Source organism: Carcharodon carcharias, chromosome 21 (assembly GCF_017639515.1).
Source record: "Carcharodon carcharias isolate sCarCar2 chromosome 21, sCarCar2.pri, whole genome shotgun sequence".
Lineage (NCBI taxonomy): Eukaryota > Metazoa > Chordata > Chondrichthyes > Lamniformes > Lamnidae > Carcharodon > Carcharodon carcharias.
Window position 1 is genome coordinate 24,332,170 of NC_054487.1, and position 25,186 is coordinate 24,357,355.

Below are 25,186 nucleotides of genomic sequence, written 5' to 3' on the forward strand. Positions count from 1 at the left end.
CTCCAAGGATCGATCCTTGACCCCTTTCTATTTCTCAACCACGTACCGCAATTTGGCAACCTCACCTGAAGCCACAACATTAATTTTCACAGGTACGCTGTCGACACCCAGCTCTACCTCACCACCACCTCTCTCAACTCCTCCACTGTTGATAAATTATCAGACTTTATTGACATCCAGTACTGGATGAGCAGAAATTTCTTCCAGTTAAATATTGGGAAGATTGCAGCCATTGTTTTCGGTCCCTGCTCCAAACTCTGTGTCCTAACTACTGCCTCCATCCCCGCTCCTTTTCAAAAGTTTGAGATTCAGTCAGTCTGTTCGCAAGCTTGGTATCACATTTGATCCAGGGATGAGGTCCAGCCTCAGATTTGTGCTACTTCTTATTCCCATCTCCATAACATTGCTAGACTTCACCCCATCTCAGCTCATCTGCTGATAAATCATCATCCATGCCTTCATTACCAGTACCCTTGTCTATGCCAATGAAATACTGACTGGTCTCCTACATTCTGCCCTCAATTAACTTGAGATCATCCAAAACATTGCTGCCCACATCTTAACTTGCAGCTACTCCTTGCCCATTCCCCTGTCATCCCTGTGCTCGCTGACCTACATTGCTCAACGAGAGCCAATGTTTTTATTTTAAAATTTTCATCCCTGTTTTCAAATCCTTCCATGGCCTAGCCCCTCCCTATATCCATAATCTCCTCCAACTCCACAACCCTCGGTGAAATACCTGTACTCCTCCAATTCTGCCTCTTGTGCAAAATGTTGTGAAGGGGACACAGAGTGGCTTCAAAGAGATGTTGACAGGTTAAGTGAGTGGGCAATAAGATGGCAGATGGAATTATAATGTTGTGGTGTGTGAGATTATTCACTTTGGTCCTAAGAATTGAAAAGTAGAATTTTTTTTACAAGGTATGAAATTTATAAATATTGATGATCAAAAAGACTTGGGTGTGCTTGTATAAGGAACTGAAGCATGCAGGTAGAACAAACAATTAGGAAGGCAATGGCATATTGGTCTTTATTGCAAGGGTATTGAGAGTTCAGGAATAAAGAAGTCTTGCTACAATTGTACAGATCGTTTGGTGAGACTACACCTGGAATACTGTGTGCAGTTTTGGTCTCCGTATTGAAGGATGGATAAACCTGCATTATCCTTCCCTTACAACGAAGGTTCACTAGATTGGTCCTTGGGATAAAAGTTCTATGATGAGAGACTGAGTAAATTGGCCCTATATTCTCCACTGGTTAGATCATGAGAGGTGATCTCACTGAACCATACAAAATTCTAAAAGGACCTGATAGAGTTAACAGATAGAAGTTGTTTCTGCTGGCTGGAGAATCCAGGACACAGGGGCACAGTCTCAGGATAAGGGGTCAATTATTTAAGACTATGAGGATGACAAATTTCTTCACTCAAAAGGTTGTGAATCTTTGAAATTCTCTACTCCAGAAAGTTGTGGTTGCTCCATCGTTCGCTATATTTAATGCTGAGATAGACAGATCTTAGGTCTTTCAGGGAATCAAAGGATATGGGGAATGAGCCGGAAAGTGGAGTTAAAGCCCAAGATCAGCCATTAACATTGAATGGCCAAGCAAGGTTGACAGGCTGTATGGTCTATTCCTGTTCCTATCTTGTGTGTTCTTGTGTTCATTCATTGTTTTAATTGCTCCATCAATGGTGGCTGTGACTTTAGTTAACTAGACTGCAAGCTCTGAAATTCCCTCCCTATACCTCTCTGCCTCATTCTCCTCCTTTATGACACTTCTTAAAAACCTACCTCTGACCAAGCTTTTGGTCATCTGATCTAGTATCTCCTTATGCAGCTCACTGTCTTACATTAATTTATAATGCTCCTATGAAGCGCCTTGGAATGTTTCATTATGTTAAATGCACAATATAAATGTAAGTTATTGTTGTTCGCAGTCCTAAATTCAATCCAAATCTGGAACTTTCTACCACATGAAGTAGTTAAAGTGCAGATACATTTAAGGGGAAACTAGATAAATACACAAGGGTAAAAGGAATAAAAAGGTATGCTGATAGGGTTGACAGTAGGGCTGGAAGAGGCTTGTGTGGAGCATAAACATTGACAAAGAACAGCTGGGCCAAATGGTGTCTCTGTGCTGTAACTTTATGTAATTCACACAAATGTGATCACAAACATTAATTTCCTTGCATTGTCTCAACATCGAAAGCTGCTCTATGACTTCACAAAGTATCAGAGCTTTGAAACCATTGTGACATCAGCTGTTGCTATAAATACCACTGATTATTTTTTTATAAGTGAAATGCACTTAATATCTTGTACAGTCCAGGTTGTGGCATCAAATATTACTAGTATTACATGTATGATGTAAAAGGTTTACAACAGTACAGAAATACTATAAATGAAAGCACACCATCCTTTAACCACCATCTCCTTAGTTAAATAGTCAGTTCCAGTTTAATTTGGCACATGGAAATCAAAGATAAACAGCCCATAGAATTGCCAATTGCAAAAACTCCATCTGAAAGTTTCTGCAGCTGTCTATCCCTGGAAACAGAAAAAAAACTACATTCATAAAACAGTTCCATTTTCTTATTTCTACATTGTGGGTAACTAAATCCTAAGCATGAACAATGAAGCTACAATTCGCAATAATACCACAAAGATTAGCAGCTACACCATAAGATTTATATCAACTTTATCATGAACCAATGGGGTACAGCTGTTTAATATTCCATTCAACAATTTCCATTCATAGCAGCAGGGAGAGAGCAGTTAGAGAAAGTGTCCAAAGGTACACATTCAAAGAGGTAAATTTTGAAAGTTTTTCGAAAAGTGGAAAGAATTCATAAGATATGGGGACCCTCGATCACAGAGCAGGATACCCAAAATCAATGTAGAGCTTTGGACTATGAATTGTACATAGTATCACCCATAAATCATTTGAAGATTGTACTAGTCAAAAGAACTTCACAGTACAAAGCTGACTTTCATATTTTGAAAACTGTTCTACATAAGGTACATTGCAAATGGATTTATTAACAAGGTCTTTTATAAGCTGCAGAGACGACATAACACAGGTGCTGCAAAGTCTTGTGCAAAGGAATTTTATGTAGTAAAGTAACACGGAAAGATAACTGAAAATAAAGAGGCAAAAATTCCCATCTTCAGCCTTCCCAGCTTGTTACACGGCATTTAGGCACCAAATCTCAAAAAACACAACGAAAATGGAAACGGAAATCGGCACTATTCAAAAGAGGATTTTTGTACTTTTTAATACCGCGCCTCCTGTTGTGTAATAGGACAAACAGCCTCGAATATTGCAGAGTGGAAAATCCACACATCTGGAGAGTAATGACAGATTTTCCCCAAAATGCTGCTACCCAATGGGGGAGTGCAGACATCTGCTTAAAGTCATGCAGAGCCAACTTTTAACAACAGCCCAGCACATAGGCGGGGGTCAGAGTGCTGAATAACCAACCATAGCACCCTTCCCTCTCCCCAACCCTACCCAACCCTGCCCTCTCCCCGATCCTTCCCTCTCCTCTCCTCCCCGGCTGCTCTTTCTCTACCTGACGCTGTAATAGGACATCTTTGGGCGCCGTTGCTATGGAGCTAGCAGCCGCTCCTGTCTCCCGCTCCGTCACTGAACTTCCACTCGCTCCCGGAACCCCGGCCCCTAGCAACGCACCCTCCAACAAAGCCCATTCCCATTGGTTCTCCCTCTCTCTCCACGTCATCCCATTCAGCCATGATTTTTCTAATCAAAGTCCGGTTTTGAAGCAGTCCCTTGAGGATTGAGGTAAAGCGAGGTCCCTCCTCCTACCGCCCAAAGTCTTCGAATCATCCCAGTCACTCGGTGATGTTTATGCAGTCAATGAACAATGTACTCAGGAATATTCCCATGGTTTGTGAGGGCTCCCCTTTGGTCTGGCTGCGGACAAACCTTCAGATTGCACTGCTGCAAATGAGACCCTATTGGAACAGTACACAGGTTGTCTGTCTGTCTGTCTGCTCCCAGGCTGATTTGCAGTCGAGTCTGCCTATTTGGTAAATGTTATGAACAACATATCCATCCTAAAAAGTGCTTTCTGATTTCACTCAATAGTGCAGCTGTTGCAATAGCGCCCCATTGTTCTGGATTTCCTACTATCCTCCCAACTGTATCTATCCTACCGAACCCCTTTATCACTTTGAACTAGGTTTCTAAACTCGAGGGAATATAAACCAAGTATATGCAACCTGTCTTCACACATTAAGCCCTAGTGAATTAATTGTACTGAATCTGCTCTGTACCCCGTCCAAGGCAAGTATATCTTTCCTGAGGTAATGCTGAACTGAACACAGCACTTCAGATGGAGGCTGACTTGTTACTAGGTTTATGATTATAGTTGACTGCTTATTTGTCACTCAGTGGGCAGATCACAGCTGCTAAACAAAATGTGTACGAGAAGAAAGCAATTCATTAAGAAATCTGAGGAAATAATAGATTTTACAGCAAAAATATACAAAAGTTGAAATGTAATGGTGAATTTACATAAAACCCTTAGTTAGAATACTGTTTTCAGTTAAACTGCATACTATAGAAAAATTATTTTGGCAATAGAGATGGCAGTATAGATGCTGCCTAGTATAAGGAATTACAAAAATGAAGAAAAAAATTGAAGGAATTACAGCTGTTTGTGTTAGCTTTAAACACTTGCGTGAAATCTCTACGAAGGGATAGGAGTGAGTAGATAGAAACAAATTGGTCGAGAATTTTAGAACAAGATAAAATGTAAGAGCCTTAGTGCAGGACATGACAAGAGACATTTTTGTTAGAAACACAGAAGGTTGAGACCATAGAATGCACCCCAGAGTTAGTGATTATAAGTGGTATAAAGAACTATGGGAACAAAGGGGATGTGTGGACTAAGGTTTGCTATTCAGGTGGAGGACAAAGCACAACACAGTCTGGTTGAAAGTGGTAACAGGAGAAGTAAAGAAACAAAAAGGTGTGTCTAGAGGAGGTGAATTGCAGAATAATGAACAAATATGATCTGAAAAAAGAGAAAAAAAAACTTGAGTAAAGCCAAAACCAGCAAAGAAAATTGAAACAAAATGGAGGTTTTATGGTGTCAAATTGTTGAATAATGTTGAATCCAGAAGGTGGTTAATCAAGATGAGGTGCTGTTCCTTAAGTTTGTGTTGAGGCCAAGGACAGAAAGATCAGTGTAACAGCAAAGTGGAGAATTAAATGACAGGTAGCCAGAAGCTCAGGGTTATGATTGTGGACTGAACTAAGGTAGTCTGAAAAGCAATCACCCAATCTGCATTTGTTTGTCTCTTTGTAGAGCAGCAAATACAGTATACTAAATTGAAGGAAGGACAGATAAATGATTGTTTACTTGCAAGCAGTGTTTGGGGCCTTGGATGGTGAGGAGAGAGGAACTAAAATAGCAGGTGTTGCATCTCCACTTACATGGAAAGGTGTTTGAGGGGTCAGAGCAGGGTGTCACAGAGGGAACAATCCCATCAGAATGCTGAGAGGAGGGGGGGCGGGGGGAAAGATGTGTTTGGTCATGCTGGAGGCAGCAGAAATGGAAGAGGATGATTGGTTGAATACATAGACTGGTGGGGTGGAAGGTGAGGACAGGGAGAACAGTCCTGTGATTCTGGGAGAGAGAGCGCCATGGCAACCACGGTAGGGAAAAATCCTTGGTTGAGGAAAAAGACATATCAGAAGTGCTGGTATGGAAGGTTGCATCATATTAGCCTGTGCTGAGGCACCAGGTGGAAGCAGTGCACTTCTCACAGAGGTGGGAAATATTATGAAGTTCATGACACTTGAATGTGGTCTCACTACTTCCCAGCATACATTTTAGGAATGCTGTGTGCAATTTAAAAATGTTAAGTTGCCACACCTCTGCACATATTTCACTCTTCTCAGTCAACATGGCCGGACATTGGCAACCTTTGAATAAGTTACAGATCCAGTTTATCAATTTTTTTAAATAAAAACAGGGTCAAGCCTTCCTGAATGGCTCAGTGTATTTACCAAGTGCCTGAGCTATGCATACAAGATCTGGATTCAATGTTTCACTCGCTTAGCTATGATAGAAATTGCTGTCATTGACCTCAGCATACCAGTTAGAGAAGTGAAAAATTGCCAGGGTGTCTGAACCTGATCGCTATCCCAGCCAGCCACCCACCTAACACCCTCCATAAACTAGACCACATCCGCAGTTTTGGGAGGGACCTAGAGCAAGAAGAACCAAATGGCGAGGAACAAGCAGACAGCCCTGAAATCCAGTGGGGGTCAAGCTCCCCGCAAACAGCTACCAAGACACCTTGCAAGAGCGCCCCGGCCACTGGTGGCATGAAGAAGCCCCGCACCGCTACCAGCCCGGTAATGTGGCTCTGCGGGAGATCCACTGCAACCAGAAATCCACGAAGCTGCTGATAACAAACTGCCCTTCCAACGCCTGGTGCTAGAGATCGCCCAGGACTTCAAAACCGACCTGTGCTTCCAGATCTCGGCCGTCATGGCCCTGCAGGAGGCCAGCAAGGCTTACCTGGTGGGGGTCTTCGAGGACACCAACCTGTGCACCATCCACACTAAGTGGGTCACCATCATGCTCAAGGATATCCACCTGGCCCAGCGGGTGCGTGCCTGAACTAAAAAAAACCCATTCCCCTCAAAAATACCTCAAAAATTCTGGTCATATCTTAACTCACACCAAGTCCCACTCACCCACCAACTGTTGCCCTAATTGGCTCTTATCTGGCAACGTATCAACTTCAAATTCTCATCCTTATGTTCAAATCTCTTCATGGCCTCACCCCTTCACATCTGTGACCTTCTCTAGTCCTATAAACCTCAGATTTCTACACTCTTTCAATTCTAGCCTCTCGTACATCCCTGATTTCCTTCACACTCCAACACTGCTTTCTGCTATTCAAATCACCAGCTGTGAAATTTCCTCCCTGCCTTTCTTTCCAAATCTATTTGACCAAACCAACCTATTTGACCAAACCTTTGGTCACCTATTCTAATCACTGAAGCTCAGTTCAAAGTGTGTTTAAAAACACTGCCATGAAGCACCTTGGGATTTTTTACTACGTTAATGGCTCTATAAATGCAAGTTGTTTGCGTTGGAGACATTGCAATGATACAACCTAGGCCTTCATTGAAATTTCTCACAGTAAAATAGCTGCTGGACATTCACCATCAAGATTCACACTTGAACAAAACCATTTAAGCCAAGGTGATGAAAGCAATTGGCTCATTTTACTACTTGGAACTGTACTACAGGAAGGAACAAGAATCAAGAGAGAAGAAAATTAATGAGTTTTTTTTAAGTGCACTAAAATAAGTGAATACTTTCTAATATCAATCCTATACAAACTGGTCACAGCTCATTCTCCACAATAAGTATTGGCAGAATAGAGAAAATCTTTTGCTCTGAGGAATTTTCTAATCATTTGTTGCAGGGTGTTCAAACTCTTATCCTTGTGGGTCATAGCTATGTGCCATGGCCCAACTATTAAGTTTAAACCCACATTCACATCAATCCGTAAGTTTCTAAAGTTGCAAATCCAGATGTTCTGCTTTAGCATTCATATACCTGTAAGGCAGCAGCACTAGAAACAATCAAAATTGCCAGGGCACCAAATCAGAAAACAAACCAAGAAATCAGGAATCTATGTACATATAGGTCGGAGTGACTTGGCTTGAGGACCAGAGATTGTGGCCACAAATTGGATAAGCCAATTTGTCGGATTCTGTTGCAGTTCCTTATTTTCATGTTCCCCATACCAGATATTACTTCTCCTCTGGACAAGCAATGCCATGTCAGGATACAGGTTAATAAAATAGTTTAAAACATGGGAACAAATTTGACAAAGATAGCTGATTTTTTCCCCCAATCCTTTCCCCCGAATGTAGCCTTCACAATGTTGAAATTAAACTTAAACCTCCGTTCTGCCTATATTTTTTCGTAATTTTTCATTTTACTGCACATTAAGCTGAGGGAAAGGTTAAGGGATTCAGGTAAGACGATAAATTTCCCAAAATATTCCCAAATTACAGTTGAAATGCCGATTTTGGAAGAAAAACCTAAACTATACCAATGTAACATTTCCATTTCTCAAATCAGCCACTGGCTGACTTGATTCAAATTGCCAATTTATTTTCAGCTTACAGGTAGTTTTATGCTATGACCTATAATCAGTAGGAATGGTTTGAAATTGATGTGATATCCATGGGATAGAATTCTTACAGCTTGCAGATGGAAATTACTTTTATTCTAAAAATCTGGAATAAGGGGATGCATAGCGGGGTGATCATTTCAAACACATCACTAATGAAGATATACAACACGAATTATTGTGGGCATGAGCCAATTACAGTGATTTTTCACAATGTCACATGAGTTTACATTAACCTAAGGCATATTTAATGGAATAAGGACCTGATGTTGCGCTGACATGGGAGATACCAAAGTTGAGGATGGAGATTTTATATTAAATCCAATGAATGTCAAAGTCCTGCAGGTCTGGACAAGCTGCATAGCAACATTGACAACCATAGGTTAAGACAGTGCTCCTACATAGCCCCAACCAACCCAATACCCAGAAAATCATATCAATGGTAACATTTGAAATGGACAGGTCACTATCTGCATTGCAATGAATAGAACTTTTGTCAATGTGAGAGTGTCCCCTATGTGCCAACAAGCACGTCGCTATTGGTTAGTTTCCCACGATCTTTCAAATATTGCATAATGTGTGGCCGTCTTCGCCAAGTCGCTTTGACTCCATATTCACGCTCTGGAGTGTCCTGCACCCAAACCTCCGAAGACAGGGATTCCTCAGAAGAATCATTGTTTAGTCCAGATGATGTGTCCAAGTCCTCCGGTCTACCACAGAAAGCAATCATATTGCGTATGTCTGGTGTCCTGTCCCCTAATCTACCAATATTTTTTTTCAAGTTAGCTACTGGAAGTAAGCCATCAATTGTGGGAGTGCTAACTTGTGGTAGAATGAATACCTCATCAAATGATTCAGCAAAGTGATCAGAAAGGGAGAGCTCCTTACCACCAGAGTTTGCACTAGTTTGGCGGTTGATACAATACAACGGAGAACTGAAACTGGAGCATTTCACAGAACTGTGGGGTATATTCCATCCTGTACTTGTGGCACAGCTTATTTTACCAACCAAGATGCCCTTCGACATAGACCTTTGCCTACATTTGAGCTTCTGACCCAAGGCATCTGAATTCTGAACCCTTGCCAAGGAACTGTCATCTTTATGTCCTTGGTAGGTGTTTCCCATAAATGAAGTTTTATTTGTTGGCAGTCTAGCTTGTCCATGGGTTCCAACTTTCTGACAGGTGCTAGGATGAACTTTGTGGTTCTCCTTCTGAACAGGCAACTCATCACAGCCCAAAAAGGTCAAGGGGACAATGTTAACATGTGATTTTCTCACAGCTCCTGCTTTTGGTGCAGTACTCTGCTTCTCTTTGTAGTTCCTGTGTTGTGCTGTACTGTCAGATGTGTTATTTTTGTGTTGCTTTTGTCTTGATCCTTGAACTGTTGTGTCTGAAAATTCAAACTGTGGCAGCACCTGGAGGAGATAAGAAAACAGAAAAGACTTACATTTATAGAGCTCCTTATATGACCATGGACATCCCAAAACACTTTACAGCCAAGGAAGTACTTTTGAAGTATAGTCACTGTTGTAGGAAATACAACAGCCAATTTATGCATTGCAAACGTCCACAAACAATGTGCTGATGACCGAGTAATGCATCGTTGTGATGTGACTGAAGAATCAATATTGGCCAGGACACTGGGAATAACTTCCCTGCTCCTCCTGAAAATAGTGCCTTGCAATCTTTTACATCCACCTGAGGAGGGCAGACTTGGTTTAACATTTTATCTGACTGACAGCACCTCGGACATTGCGGTGCTCCCTCAGTACTGCACCGAAGCGTCAGCCTTGATTTTTACACTCAAGTCCTGGAGTGTGGCTTGAACCCACAATCACTGACTTAGATGAGAGTTCTACTGACTGAGCCATGGCCAACAGAAGAAACATAATAGATGTTAGATTACACAAATTATCAAGACAATTTCCACCTTTCCTCCCTCACAGTATGAATATCAATTAACAAAGGACAAAGAAATACTTAGTCACATTTTCATTGAGGAGAATGAACCTTGGATGAGTGATGCTGCTTTGAAAATAAACCCAAGTGAATCTTCAAGTATAATACTTGTGGAACATGTACTTTAGGAGGAAAAAATGTAGAATTTTAGTTACATTTTGTCCATGGAAAAAACACTTATTTTATAACTTTGAAGTTTTCTTTTGAAAGGAAAACCATTTACTTAATTTTCAGTATTCTTTTATTAAATGCAAGTATGGAGCAGCAAGTTTCTTCAAATGTATATCTGACAATGTGGACTCGACTACAATGACACATTGAGTGCTATGGGCCTGTGACAATTAAAACACATGATCACAATCTGACAATCCAAGGCTACATTGTCAAGGCATTTAAAATTGCATAGGGGATCATACTGTATAGTAATAGGGGATGGTCATATATTCTTATACTAGAAATATTGAGAAGTACAGAAAACAACACACCCAAGTGAACGAAGACTGGTGAACTGGCACACAGGATACCTGGCGTGGGTTTACCGCAGATGGTAGAGGCACCACTTGCCTACACTTTTCTCCTTTTTGTGGACTCTCCAGAAACAGCAAAGGGGGCTTCTTGGATTGGCTGGGCTTCTTCTTGCGGGGCATCAAGCACCCAACATCTTGACCTTGGAATGCATTGGAATAGAATTTTTTTTTTTTAAAATCAAGAAAATAAAATTGGGTTTCCTTCAATAGCCCAGCAGGCAAATTCAGGAAAAACATACAAGATCAAGATGGCTGTAGTTTTGATATCTGATCCCCGCTGATTTAGCAGATTTCAACCAGTGGAGTTTTTGGGAGGGATGGCTGTGCCTGATCGTAATCAATTCACATATGCTGGAAAAGTACAAACAGGTACAAACCACTGAACAGAGTTAGAAGCCTTCAGGAGAGAGGAGCAAAAATATAAAGGTTTATTTTTTTCTACAAAGTGTGCTTTATGGAACCTTTAAAGCAGCAGTTCCCAAACTGGGTCAGGACCCCCGATGGGGTTGCAGAGGTCACATTTGGGGTTGTGGGCTCCCCCTCCTTCAACCACCAATGGCGACTGCTGGGAGGAGATGATCCAGTCCAGAGACACAGACATAACTGCCCTGGGACAACTGGATCAATTCTGCCAAAAGCACAGGGTGGACGGTGAGCCATAGATGCTCTTTAACTTCAGAAAATACCTTTGAGGGCAAGTGCCGAGTGGGCCCAGGATGCTTGCGAGCCAAGTTGGCGCAATAAGAGGCCGGCAGAGACTGTCTGGAGCGTAGGGAAAAACTGCAGGATCATGGGGAGAGTGGGTGGTATCTTTAAACTTTGCTATGTTTCTGCTCGTCTGCCTGTTGTCCAGATTCCTTAATCCAGGCTAGCGACTCTGCTTCATAGGCACCCACAACTAGACCAAAATGGGAGAAGAGGAGAGGGTGGGTTGGGGAGAGGGGTTGAATGTGGGTGGGTTGGCGGGGGGGCTACTGAGTGAGCGTGTGTGTGTGTGTGTGTGTGTGTGTGTGTGTGTGTGTGTACACGGATTGGGGAGAGGAGCTGAGTGTGGGTGGGTTGGGGAGAGGGACTACTGAGTAAATGAGTGAGTGAACAGGTTGGAGAGAGGGACCATTGAGTGAGTGGGTTGGGGAGAGGGACTACAGAGTGTGGGTATGTTGGGGAAGAGGGGCTACTGAGTGTGTATGTGTTGGGCTAATTACAATGTACATGTGAGGGCTGGGGTGGGATGGGGAAGAGGATCTTTACTGAATCTATCACCAGGGAAGAGACTTTGGCTCTAATCTGCAGAACAACATTAAAATACTAACATTTTACAAATGACTTTACAAGCACAGATTTTCATTTTTTACCTATTATTATATGTTGATCTATAATACATGTACTTTATTACATACTGAATGTTGCTATGCTGCTTTATTGTGGTTTTGTTTTTGCTGGTGTCTGGGGTGACATTACTTTTCAAGTGTTAAAATGGGGTCACAATGGAAAATAGTTTGGGTAGCACTGCTTTAAAGGCAATAGTGCAAGAACTGTATCTCCTGCTTATCAAATTCTATCCAACAACAGCATCGAGGACAATGAACACACACAGACACACACATGCATGCACACATGCATGCACGCACACACACACGGTGCTTTTGTTAATCGCATATTAATTGAGTTTAATTGTATACAGATGGTGGGCATTCACTGGCAATTTATTTGTACCTGTTTGAGTAGGCAGACTGAAAGAGGTTGTTGGGGTTAGGAGGTCTATGCTTGTAATGCATAAATTCTGTAAATAAATGTTTATAAAAATGTGTAAAGATTGGCTGTAGTTCTACTCTTCAGCAACTAGCTTTCTGGGAGAGAACTGGGGGAGTTGTGGGGAGAGCAAGTAAGAGGAAAGAGCGAGTGAGCAATCAGCCCAGGGAGTGCAAGTCCACTCAGACTGGCACAGCTGACCAGTGCAATTGATCAACTCTAAAGGGGCAAGTCGGAGCTGGAGAAGCCAACTTAAATTTGTTTGCTTAAGAATAGGCGCCTGGTCTCCCTCCTCAGCACAGGCTTACAAGATATTTGCTAGGGCGGCCAGGTTTGCTTGCCTTGGCTCTATGCTGGCCCAAATAATCCACTCTGACCAGTATTACATGGTCCCATGTTGGACAATCCATTTGGTAAGCAACCTGATCCACCATTCCCAGAGAACTGATGTGTGGGTCACCTTCACTTCCCTTGATAAGGGGGAAGCATTTTACAGGGCAGATCAAGAATATTTGTTTAGGTTCAGGGCGCATTGTGTCACCCAGAGTCAGTTTCTGTACAACCCCATGGAGTATGTGTCTGATTAAGATTAACAAATTTTTGACAGCGGCCCTTTGTTTTGGGAGAGGAGCGTGTCAGGGTTCCCAATGCTCAGCTAGTTTTATGCCACCTGCATGCAGCCTTTTTTGTGCCTCTAGTAGAGGAGGTTACAAGATCGGCTCTGCGCAATCCAGGAGTGGAGTTCATCCTCATCATGCGTACACTGATAATGTGCTCTTTGTGGGTGCCACTGACCATCAGAGGATGCATGAGTGGCAGCAGGTTGACTCCACAGAATCCTCCATCAGAATCAACTGGGAGAAATATTCTGGACTCCTGGTGGGTCAGTGACAGCTGGACTCCCTGAATAAACTCAGGCCATCCAGCCACCTCCTTTATCTTAGCCCTGCCAAGGACACCTGGCTGGTGATCTAGCAAGAGCTGCAGGCCAAGGTCACCACTTTCCTGGGGCAATGGACAGGACTGCTCAGGGTGCTGTCCTCCGAGGGTCGAGCACTTGTCATAAACCAGTGGTTGCTATTCTGTGGTACTGGTTGGTCACTTTGATCTCTCCCTGAGTTTGTCAAGATACTGAAGCAGCTCATTGACTTCTTCTGGAACAAAATGGGTGCAATGGGTCTCTACTGCAGTGCAGAGTGTCCTGCTTAGGGAGGGTGGTCAGCTGCTGATGTGCCTTCACACCCAGGAAGTGACCCTGCAGAGATATCTGTATGTCATGGATTCTCCTAGATGGTCCGTGCTGGCTTACTTCCTCCACCAGTTGCATGACCTAATTACAATACACAGCTCCTGTTTTTAAACCTGATGGGGGCCATGGGGGGAGTTGTATATCCGTGCCTTCTTGCAGAAGCTTTCTGTCTTGTACTAAAATGGCCACCTCCAGTGGAGCTCTCCCTCATCATGAGTGGCAGCTATCCTCTGGGAACCACTGCTTAGGAATCCACACCTTTATCAGGACCATGTGGCTGGCAGAGTAGAGATGACTAGTGTCAGAGACATACTGGATGGTGGAGGAGCAGGCTAGACATTGCCAGATTAATTGGCACAACACATCTTTAGGTGCATCTAGCTCATGTACGAAGCCATCAAGAATCTCAAAGTGGTATTTGGCCCAGATTGCACTCAAGGCAGCTCAAGCATGAGGACCACTCTTGTCCATTCTTATGATGAAGACAGGACAAATGGGGACATTTCCTTAGAAGGGGATAGGCTCGTTGGGCCTAAAGATTTTGTTGTTAAAAGGTCTATTTTTTTTTTAAATTCATTCACGGGATGTGGGCTTCACTAGCTGGGCCAGCATTTATTGCCCATCCCTATTTGCCCTTGAGAAGGTGGTGGTGAGCTGTCTTCTTGAAACGCTACAGTCCATGCAGTGTAGATACACCCACAGTGCTGTTAGGAAGAGAGTTTTGACCTAGCATCAGTGAAGGAATGACGATATATTTCCAAGTCAGGATGGTGAATGACTTGGAGGGGAACTTCCTGGTGGTGTTGTTCCAGTCTATATGCTGCCTTTGTCCTTCTAGTGGACGTGGGTTTGGAAGGTGCTGTCGAAGGAGCCTAATTAGCCTAAGCAATGAGAAGTGCTAGTAGTCTTGAGGCTGAGGCCTCTTGGCAATTACAGAATAAGGTCTTATTTAGACAACTAAATACAAAGACAGAAAGGTTTCTCCCTTTTCCGGTGCTGAGTGCAACTTTCAGTGTTATAACTTGTAACGACATAAAGCCAATGTAAACTGATTATATCTTGGCCAACAGTAGAGTTTAGATTTATTTTGGGGTCACTGTTGTACAAGATTGTTCCTTAAACCCATTTGGTTTGTCAATCTGAAGTATTTGCCTGAGGGCAATGGTTCCAGCAAAGTGTCAGGATGAGTTTAAGTTCCTACTAGTGTGTTCCACTTCCCCAGTGTTGTGAGATTTGAAACACAAATTTTAATTTACTTTAAAGACAATTGACACCACTATCAAAGGAATGTTTCAAGGAACAATCATTTGTGCCTGAACAATGTCAGTTTCTTTTGAAATAAACAATGTTTTAATTTACCTGTATTTTAAATTAGTACATACCTTCTCAAAAATTCTGACGTATCCTGCTGGATGGCAACATTGGTATCCTCCCTAGCTGATATTCTAAAGCATCTTACTGTATGAAAATGAGAATAGTTTTTTTTAAAATCAAAATGCCACAACATCTGAATTTAACATTACTCCAATACAATAAAAGAACTTTATGGGTATGCTGCCTCACAGCTTACAATTCACCTAAGTCTTTCAGGAGATCCCACAGTCTCAAATGATGCAACAAGTTAGGCTCGTCAAATACTGCAACTCTCCTCCCTGAACGTACTATATCAAACATTTGGTGGCTGGGCAACTCACTTGTCTGTGTACAGTTTTATGTTCTTTTGTTTTTGCCTGGGCTATGTTGTATTACAACAACCATTGCTGTACTGCTCCTAACTTAGTTGCCCTCTTTCTTATTATACTAATATAATAGTATATTATGCTATTCTAGGAGACCGGCATGATATATTAAATGTTACACCTCTTAATGCATTCTTACATTGCAAACAATGCATGATCTATATAGTACTTAAAAATCTGTGTTCAATAGGTTTATATTGTACAGAATTATCTTGTTGAGGCGAATAACATAAGATGCATTTAAGGAGACACTAGTAAGTACATGAGAGAGGAAGGAATAGAAGGATATGCTAATAGGATTATATGGAGTAGAGCGAAAGGAGACATATAAGGAGCATGAACACCAGTCTAGAATAAAACAAAAACAGAATTACCTGGAAAAACTCAGCAGTTCTGTTGAAGGGTCATGAGGACTCGAAACGTCAACTCTTTTCTTCGCCGAAGCTTCCAGACCTGCTGAGTTTTTCCAGGTAATTCTGTTTTTGTTTTGGATTTCCAGCATCCGCAGTTTTTTTGTTTTTACCAGTCTAGACTATTTCGGCAGAATGTTCGGTTTCTGGGCTGCAAATCTTGTGTTTAAGAAAAGTTTAAGAAAAACCTGTGCTTCTCTGATTCCTTCAGTAGAGTGCTGGCCGATGTAATAGGCCAAGCTGTGACCATCCTTCCTGTTCCGTGTTCGCAGATCTTTGACTCCAGCTGCACTGTTTCAGGATGTTGTTCTTCCTGGGTACCAATTACAAGGTGCTAGGTTACACGCCATTCCCTAAAAGCCTTGCTCTCTATCCCAGGCTTTACTCCGTCTAACTACCCTTTATTATTTCTACCTTTCAAATACTCTTTACCCGCTTCTATTCTGAACAGTTTCTATTGCAGGATCTCAATGGCTGTGTTTCTGCTTCAATCTGTCCCGCTCTCTGACCTCGCCCCGCCCATGGCCCCACTCCGCTGCTCCTATTGGCTGTTCGGCTCCACACCGCTGCTCCTATTGGTTATCCGGCACAGACCGGTAACACTTTCCTTCCTCGCCACTTCCAATTGGCGCGCCCCGCGTTCTAGCGGCTCCACCAACCAGGTGCTTCTGGTTCGCTGATTGGCTGCTTACGCCCCACCTGACCTTCGCGCTACGATTGGATTGGTCCGTGGTGACAGAACGCTGGAAATTCAAAAAAAAATCCAACTGGCCGTAAACTGTAACAAAAAAAATCAGCAGGGGCGGATTCTGGGGCCGGAGATCGGATAGAGACCCGGACAGAGAGGGAACCAAACCCCCGGGGCCCGGACAGAGAGGGAGCCAAACCCCCGGGGCCCGGACAGAGACCCGGGCAGAGAGGGAGCCAAACCCCCGGGGCCAGGACAGAGAGGGAGCCACAGCCCCCGGGGCCCGGGTGAAAGGACAGGCGTGGAGAAAAATCCCGACTGGGTCGTTGACATCTGTCTCGGATCCGGATGTGGGTCTGAACCGGGATTGGGTGGATCCGCCGTGCGGAAGCCGGTAATATGCAGGTGAGCGTGTGAAAGCAGGGAGCGTGTGCCCGGGGCGGGCTGTTGTCTGTCCCGGGATCCGACCCATTCGCATTAGCTTCAGGGTGAAATAAACTGTAACAACGGTCCTGGGTTCCAGAGCCGGGAGCTGACCCCCGTCTACGGCCGTTTGTTCACCGGCCGCCTGTCAGCTTGGCCGTGTGGCCGGCTGCCCACAGCTAGTTTATTGTGAACGAATGTTTATCGAATTGTCGCTGGATCTGTAAAGAAACCTCGATCATGAAGGAACGATCAGGAAGGAATACACTGGACACCCCAGTTTGATCCTAACCCCTGTTCAATTCTGCAGTCGACATTCCTGTCTGTCTCCTAATCCTCCCCTATTTCCAGTTTGTTGAGCCGGTTGTATTAGTGGTGCCTTCATCTTCAAGAGGGCACTTACGCAATGCAATTCTTTTGCTGAACGTACTGGGTAAAATACGATGCCCTCTTATTATCCCTTTCAAAAGACATTAGACATTCAGGTTATTAACTATCGCTGCTTTTATTGACGTCCACTGGTTTCCCATCCCTCAGTATATCAAATCAGAAATACCATTTTTAAATCCTTCTCATCCACCTTCTGCAATCCTTAACTTCTCTTTATTACTGATCTCCTTACTGGGTCAATTGTTCTTTTCTCTCCCCCCTGCTCTACTTCACCATCAGTGGCTCCTGTACTCTGGAATTATCTTCCTGAATCTCCATCCAGTCACCAATGTCTTCATCTTTTAAAGCTTCCTTGAAGGCTACATCTTTCACAGTAAGTTTGGTCACCGTCCCTAATTTTTCTCCTACTTTGCCAACTGATCCGCATGTAAAGCATTGGATGGATCATTACTTGTTTGACAGTAAGCTTTCAGACGGTTTTAGAGTACCTGTTGGTGAGGTAGAACAGTGTACTGACTGTTGAATTGTCAGCACTTGAATTGAACTTTGAACATTTATAGCTCAGCCCATCAAATCTGTGCTGACTGCTCTTTTTTTATTCATTCATGGGATGTGGGCGTCGCTGGCTAGGCCAGCATTTATTACCCATCCTTAATGGCCCTTAAGAAGGTGGTGGTGAACTGCCTTCTTGAACGGCTGCAGTCCATGTGGTGTAGGTGCACCCACAGTGCTGTAAGGGAGGAAGTTCCAAGATTTTGACCTCATGACAGTAAAGAAACAATATATTTCCAAGTCAGGATGGTGTGTGGCTTGGAGGGGAACTTACAGATGGTGGTGTTCCTATGCACCTGTCCTTCTCTTTCTGGATGGTAGCAGTCATGGGTTTGTCTAAGGAGCCTTGGTGAGTTACTGCAGTACATCTTGTAGATGGTACATATTGCTGCCACTGTTTAACGGTGGTGGTGGAGGGAGTGAGTGTTTGTGGATGGGGTGCCAATTAAGCGGGCTGCTTTGTCCTGGAGGGTGTCGAGCTTTTTGAGTTTTGTTGGAGCTGCACTAGGGAAGAGGAGAGTATTCCATCACACTCCTGACTTGTGCCCTGTAGATGGTGGACAGGTTTTGGGGAGTCAGGTGATGATTTACTCACTGCAGGATTCCTAACCTCTGACCTGCTTTTGTAGCTACAGTATTTATATGGCTAGCCCGATTCAGTTTCTGGTCAATGGTAAACCTCCGGATGTTGATAGTGGAGGATTCAGTGATGGTAATGCCATTGATGTCATGGGGTGATGGTTAGATTCTCTTTTGTTGGAGATGGTCATTTCCCGGCACTTGTGTGCAAATGTTACTTGCCGCTTGTCAGCCCAAGCCTGGATATTGTCCAGGTCTTGCTGCATGTGGGTACGGACTGCTTCAGTATCTGAGGAGTCACGAATGGTGCTGAACATTGTGCAATCATCAGCAAACATCCCCATTTCTGACCATATGATGGAAGAAAGGACATTGAGGAAGCAGCTGAAGATGGTTGTGCCTAGGATGCTACCCTGAGGAACTCCTGCAGTGATTGACCTCCAACACCACAACCATCTTCCTTTGTGCTCGGTATGACTCCAACCAGCAGAGAGTTTTCCCCTGATTCCCATTAACCCCAGTTTTGCTGGGGCTCCTTAATGCTATACTTGGTCATGCTGCCTTGTTGTCAAGGGCAGTCACTCTCACCTCACCTCACCTCTGGAGTTCAGCCTTTCAGCCCTTTTATCCATGTTTGACCCAAGGCTGTAATGATATCAGGAGCCGAGTGGCCCATGTGGAACCCAAACTGAGCATTAGTGAGCAGGTTATTTCTAAGCAAGTGCTGCTTGATAGCAATGTTGATGACCCCTTCTAGCATTTTACTGATGATCGAGAGTAGACTGATAATTTGCCGGGTTGGATTTATCCTGCCTTTTGTGGATGGGACATAACTGGGCCAGTTCCCACATTTCCAGGTAGATGCAATTGCGTTGGAACAATTTGGCTAGGGATGTGGCAGGTTCTGGAGCACAAGTCTTCAGTACTATTGCCTAGACATTATGAGGGCCCATAGCCTTTGCACTATCCAGTGCATTCAGCTGTTTCTTGATATCACATGGAGTTAATTGAATTGGCTGAAGACTGGCGTCGGTATAGCTGGGGACCTCTGGAGGAGGCCAAGATCGATCATCCACTTGGCACTTCTGGCTGAAGATTGTTGGAAATGCTTCAGCCTTATCTTTTGCACTGATGGGATTATTTGTGAAGCCTCCTCCTCCAGTGAGTTGCTCAATTGTCCACCACCACTGGCGACTCTATGTGGCAGGACTGCAAAGCTTCGATCTAATCTGCTGGGTGTGGAATCACTTTGCATGCTGCTCGCGATGTTTGGCACATAAGTAGTCCTGTGTTGTAGCTTCACCAGGTTGATACATCATTATTAGGTATGCCCGGGGCTGCTCCTGGAATGCCCTCCTGCACTCTTTATTGAACCAGGGATGATCCCCTGGTTTTTTGGTAATGGTAGATATGCCAGGCCATGAGGTTACAGATTGTGGTTGAATATAATTCTGCTGCTGCTGATGGCCCACAGCGCCTCATGGATGCCCAGTCTTGAGTTGCTAGATCTGTTTGAAATCTATCCCATTTAACACGGCGATAGTGCCACACGGTATACTCGATATGAAGACGGGACTTCGTTTCCACAAGGACTGTGCGGTCATCACTCTTACCAATACTGTCATGGACAGATGCACCTGTGGCAGACTGATTGCCGAGGGTGAGGTCAAATAGATTTTTCCCTCTTGTTGGTTCCCTCACCACCTGTTGCAGACCCAGCCTAGCAGCTATGTCCTTTAGGACTCGGCCAGCTTGATGCTTCCATGCCAGAGTACGTTCTGTGCCCTTGCCGCCCTTAGTGCTTCCTCCAAATGGCGTTCAACATGGGGGAGCACTGATTCATTAGCTGGGGGGGGAGCGGTTGCCGGTAATGATCAGGAGGTTTCCTTGCCCATGTTTTACCTGATCCCATGAGGCTTCATGGGGTCCGGAGTCGACATTGAGGGCTCCCAGGACAACTCCCTCCTGACTGTATGCCACTGTGTTGCCACCTCTGCTGGGTCTGCCCTGCCAGTGGGACAGGACATACCCAGGGATGGTGGTGTCTGGGACGTTGTCTATAAGGTACGATTCCGTGGGTATGACTATTTTGTCAGGCTGTTGCTTGACTATCTGTGAGACAGCTCTCCCAATTTTGGCACAAGCCCCCAGAGGTTAGTAAGGAGGACTTTGCAGGGTCGACAGGGCTGAGTTTGCTGCTGTTGTTTGTGGTGCCTAGGTCAATGCTGAGGGGTCCATCTGGTTTCATTCCTTGTAGACTTTGTTGCTGTTTGATACAACTGAGTGCCTTGTTAGGCATTTTTAATGGGCTGCTCAGAGTCAACCACATTGCTGTGGGTCTGGAGTCACATGTAGGCCAGACCAGGTAAGGACAGCAGATTTCCTTCCCTAAAGGACATTAGTGAACCTGATGGGTCTTTATGACAATCGACAATGGTTTCATGGTCGTCATCAGACTTATAACTGAATTCAAACTGAAATTTTATTGAATTCAAATTCCACTACCTACTGTGGTAGGATTTGAACCCCGGTCCCCAGAACATTATCCTGGGTTTCTGGATTACTTGTCCAGTGACGATACTAAAACGATCAAGAATCAATCTCTCTGTCTCATTCTCTTGTCGTCCTTTATGTATCTTCCTCTGCTTCAAATATTTGCCCAATTGGTTTCTTTAAACACGCAATGATATACTTGGAGACCAGTCACTGGTTGTGTGTCACATAGATTAATATTATGACCATTGTTATTTCATGCTTTCATTAATAATCTAAATGTAGGTGATGGGGACATGATATAGGTAACACTGAGAACTGAAGAGATTACTGAACTGCTACAAGCACGTTTCGATGCACTGAGTTCCCTGCTCGTCAATTCCTCTGATCTAATTTTAGAATGTAGATAATGTTCACCTGACTTCTGACCTGCACGGAACATGTACAAAAATTGTACTCTGCTTAATCACTTTACACACCTTTTAGTTATAGAACAAATAGTGATTATTTCATTAAAATATTCCATCTCATTGTTACTAACAAATATCCTCCTTAACTAATTAGTTTAATACTTGGCATTTGACTCTGCCAGTCGTTTTTACCTTTATTTTTGACTATGTGGAGAGTTTCTAATTGAATTCTAATGTTGCAGGCACTGTATGGTGTATTACTGAAGAAGCTCTAGTTGCAATAATAATGAAAGCCAGTCCAAGGAGGCCTTTGATTCTGAAACGGAGGAAACGTCCCCTGACCTTCAGTAATCCAGTGGATATAAAGGAGAACGCTGCCGGGGACAAGAACGATCCGAGCAAACACAAAGCTGTGTCCAGAGATTTTGGCACAGCCAACACCTGTCCAAGGAAAGATGACTTGGGAAACTCACAAAAGCGCCCAGCTACCGAGACTCAAAAATTCCCTGAGAGAATTCGGATTGTGAACCACCCGTCAATGCCCAACACCCAAGTTGTGTTCATTCCAAAAAATGCTGATCTTCAAAGCATCATAGCAGCACTCACAGCAAAGGGAAAGGAGAGCGGCTCTAACGGACCCAAGAAATTTATTCTTTTGAGCAGTAATGCAACTTCCTCCTCTCGCCAGACTCAATCTTTGGACAGCAATGATCCTTGTGCAACACGAGGAGGTTTTCCTACACTCCTGGAAAGGAGCCAAAAGTCTTTGGAGTTCCAAGAAGAGCCAAACTTAACAGTTGCTGACCCAAGTAGCAAAGTGGCAGTAGCAGACTTTGCAAGTAGTGTCAACATCAAAAAGGAGGATGAACTCTCAGTGCACATCCCACAAACAGAGGTGCCTTCACCTGTCTACGACCAGGAGACTGGTGCAGGTAAGAAACGGTCCCTTGTAAGATTATAATATGGCACAGGGAGACTAGACAGAAAATACATCCTGTGAAGAAGTTGGAAAACAGATCAAAATACTATTCAATAATACTCTTCCCCAAATGGAATGTCTCACTGGAAATATTAACCTGCATCTCCATTTCAGATGTTAACTCACTCCCTTAATCGTCAAAATTCCTGTGCATTTATTTCTAGATTTGAGACATTTACAGTTTTTCCTTTCATCTCTCCTTCATGCAGGAATTACAGCATGTGCATTTTGTTTCCAGCAAATTTGATCAATACTAATACATCAGAGTTATTAATGTGTAGACATGCTTAAATAATTATGGGAACAACTCTGACAAAAGAACAAAAATAATATGAACTTGTTTTTTGCTCTGACTGTAGTGAGTGTATGAGTGACTTACAGACAATTTCAATTCCTCAAAAAAATGGGAAACCACTTGTGTATTCCTCTTGCAGTAATGTTGTTATCTGAACTCCACAATTAAATTCTAGTCAATAACTCCAATTTATACTTTATCTACTAGCTTGTATTTTTGAATGTGTTTGAAATGGCAAACCGGTTTTCCTCAGTGCAGGGCAGAATTGTATATAGGAAATTCTTGCTGTGGTCGGTGCACCCATGGCTGTACTCGAAGTTACAATCCTCAAGCAAACAAAGGCTAAATTCCCACTTTGAACAGAAACGGGTTTTTAACCATTACTGTTTTAAGTGCTTAATGAACTTAAAGCATGTGCATACCTATTTTCAGTAGAAACCTCGTGTTTTTCAATTCAATAATTGGAGACAGCTCTGATCCTGTTAACCTCTCTGATAGAGCACAAGAGGTTTTACAATGTTTAACATCTTATGGGAGAGAAAATCCTTTGCTTCTCAATCACCCCTCTTTCCCTCCGCTCAACACTATGACCCACAAGGCAACAAGTTCCACTGACTGTCACTGCTCCCATCCAAGCACCCACATATCTCTATTTATCAACTTCATAAAGTGAAGAGGAGATCAATAAAGGTATTCAAAATTATGAAGTTTTAATGAGATCCCATGAATGTCAGCATGTAAGTTGACCTTCGAAGCCTTAACATCCTTTCAAAAACCAGGGTCGACTTATATGCCGAGCATGAAAGTGAACCACCTGCATGGGTCTGGGTAGTCGCCAATTTTAAAATGTCATCAGCATCCAACACAAAAAATGGGAGTGGGTTAAACTCCTGCGCATATTTGCAACACAGCCCGTGTCAGCTGCTTGACTCTTTGCATCTTTGTAAGGTACCGGTAAGTAAAACATACATTTGCAGGGTGAAAAATTGAGACTAACGACTAATGCAAGCATAGTATGCTGTAGCTGTAAAGGGGTGTCAACTTACATGTCAGGTATATGCATAAGCATGATTTTTGGAGTTGGAAAAATTGGTCGTCTTATACACTGGGCTGACTTATATGCCACAATTTACAGTAAGTAGAAAAAAATATTTTCACTGAGTTGACAATAAATGGCATTGACCCATGTTAGAAAATAGGATTGAGAAATTAGAACTGCCAAGTTTAACAAGAACAGTGAAAGTTTAATGGACAGAATGGCCTACTATACTGCTATTCCCATTTTACTCTCACAAGAAATTATTATACCCCTTCCCTTCTAGCTATAATGGAATATTCTACTCTTCCTCAGATTTAACAATTACATTTTGTTACTATTCCAAGCATCGTACAAATTCTTAACAAAGGGGAACAAAATTATTTCGTCCCAGTCCACCTGTCCAACGGACTATGCCCGCTAATTGTTAATGGATTTTCTGACTTTCCTTTATGTCTCTGGATCTCATTATTTTTCTTGCTAATAACTCTCCAAAGTGCACAGAACACATTTATGGTTATTCTCTGCAATACTATATAATCTGTTCCAAAATCTACTCCGTGTATCCTCTCCCCTGTGGCAATGAAGATCAAAAGTTTGAAGGGCAGGAGCCAGTTGTCTTTTTTTATATTCATTCATGAGATGTGAGCATCACTGCCCATCTTTAATTGTCCCTGAGAAGTTGGTGGTGAGCTATCCCCTTGAATTACTGCAGTCCTGTGATGTAGGTGCACTGCTGTTAGGAAGGGAGGTCCAGCATTTGACCCAGCAATTGTGAAGGAACAGCAATATGGTTACAAGTCATGATTGTGAGTCTTGGAGGAGAACTAGCAGGTGGTGGTGTTCCCAATTATCTGCTGCCCTTGTCCTTCTAGAGGGTAGAGGTTGTAGGAATGGAAGGTGTTTACAAAGAAAGCTTAACAAGTTGCTGCAGTGCATCTTGTAGATGGTACACACTGCAGCCACTGTGCACCACTGATGGAGGGAGTGAATATTTAAGGTGGTGGATGGGGTACCGATCAAACGGGCTGCTTTGTGCTAGAGAGTATCAAGCTTCTTCAGTGTTGTTGCAGTTGCACTCACCCAGGCACGTGGAGTGTATTCCATGACACTCCTGACAGGTAACGGTGGATAGGCTTTTGGGGGGTTGGGTAGCGAGTTACTCACCGCAGAATTCCCAGCCTCTAATCTGTTATTTATTTGACTGGTACAGTTAAGTTTTTGGTCAATGATAACGCCCAAAATGTTGATATTGGTAGATTGAGCAATGTTAATGCTGTAAATCTAAGAGAGGATGGCTAGAATCTCTGTTGTTGGAGATAACCATTGCTCAGCACTTAAGTGGCACAAATGGTACTTGCTTCTTATCAGCCGAAGCCTGAAAGTGGTCCAGGTCTTGATGCATTTGAGCAGACTGCTTTAGTATCTTGAGGAGATGCAAATGGAAATTAAACTGGTAATTATTAGCAAACATCCCCACCTCTAACCTTATGATGAAAGGAAGGTCATTGATG

General features: G+C 43.3%; 3 protein-coding genes and 1 pseudogene across 6 annotated transcripts in view; 2 read left to right on the forward strand and 2 right to left on the reverse strand.

Annotated features, from left to right (window-relative positions):
- Positions 1 to 3,853, reverse strand: part of LOC121293411 (tubby-related protein 3-like) — a 142,040-nt gene extending 138,187 nt beyond the window's left edge. For all 3 annotated transcript variants that reach the window (XM_041216472.1, XM_041216474.1, XM_041216471.1), the window contains exon 1: positions 3,572 to 3,853. In XM_041216472.1, the coding sequence (XP_041072406.1) occupies positions 3,572 to 3,591 (20 nt within the window). In that variant the 5' untranslated portion in view covers positions 3,592 to 3,853. The remainder of the gene's footprint in view (positions 1 to 3,571) is intronic.
- A 2,403-nt stretch (positions 3,854 to 6,256) lies between these two features.
- On the forward strand, positions 6,257 to 6,655 carry LOC121293044 (annotated as a pseudogene).
- Positions 6,656 to 7,250: 595 nt separating this feature from the next.
- On the reverse strand, positions 7,251 to 16,333 carry LOC121292981. The gene is made up of 4 exons (XM_041215511.1): positions 16,016 to 16,333; positions 15,061 to 15,136; positions 10,636 to 10,817; positions 7,251 to 9,606 (listed from the first exon to the last, which is right to left on the reverse strand). The coding sequence occupies exons 3-4, from the start codon at positions 10,795 to 10,797 to the stop codon at positions 8,704 to 8,706; spliced, it is 1,065 nt and encodes a 354-aa protein (XP_041071445.1). The 5' UTR covers positions 10,798 to 10,817; positions 15,061 to 15,136; positions 16,016 to 16,333; the 3' UTR covers positions 7,251 to 8,703.
- Positions 16,334 to 16,709: 376 nt separating this feature from the next.
- foxm1 (forkhead box M1) overlaps positions 16,710 to 25,186 on the forward strand; it is a 28,975-nt gene continuing 20,498 nt past the window's right edge. For both annotated transcript variants that reach the window (XM_041216185.1, XM_041216186.1), the window contains exons 1-2: positions 16,710 to 16,920; positions 21,605 to 22,294. In XM_041216185.1, coding sequence (XP_041072119.1) covers positions 21,649 to 22,294 — 646 coding nt within the window. In that variant the 5' untranslated portion in view covers positions 16,710 to 16,920; positions 21,605 to 21,648. The remainder of the gene's footprint in view (positions 16,921 to 21,604; positions 22,295 to 25,186) is intronic.

What these genes read in the sequence shown, in the direction of transcription:
- LOC121292981 (XM_041215511.1), bottom strand. Translation starts at nt 10,797, where the DNA reads ATGCCCCGCAAGAAGAAGCCCAGCCAATCCAAGAAGCCCCCTTTGCTG. An exon ending in ACCAGTCTTCGTTCACTTGG is followed by an intron (nt 9,607 to 10,635) that starts GTGTGTTGTTTT and finishes TATCTCCTCCAG; the next exon opens with GTGCTGCCACAGTTTGAATT.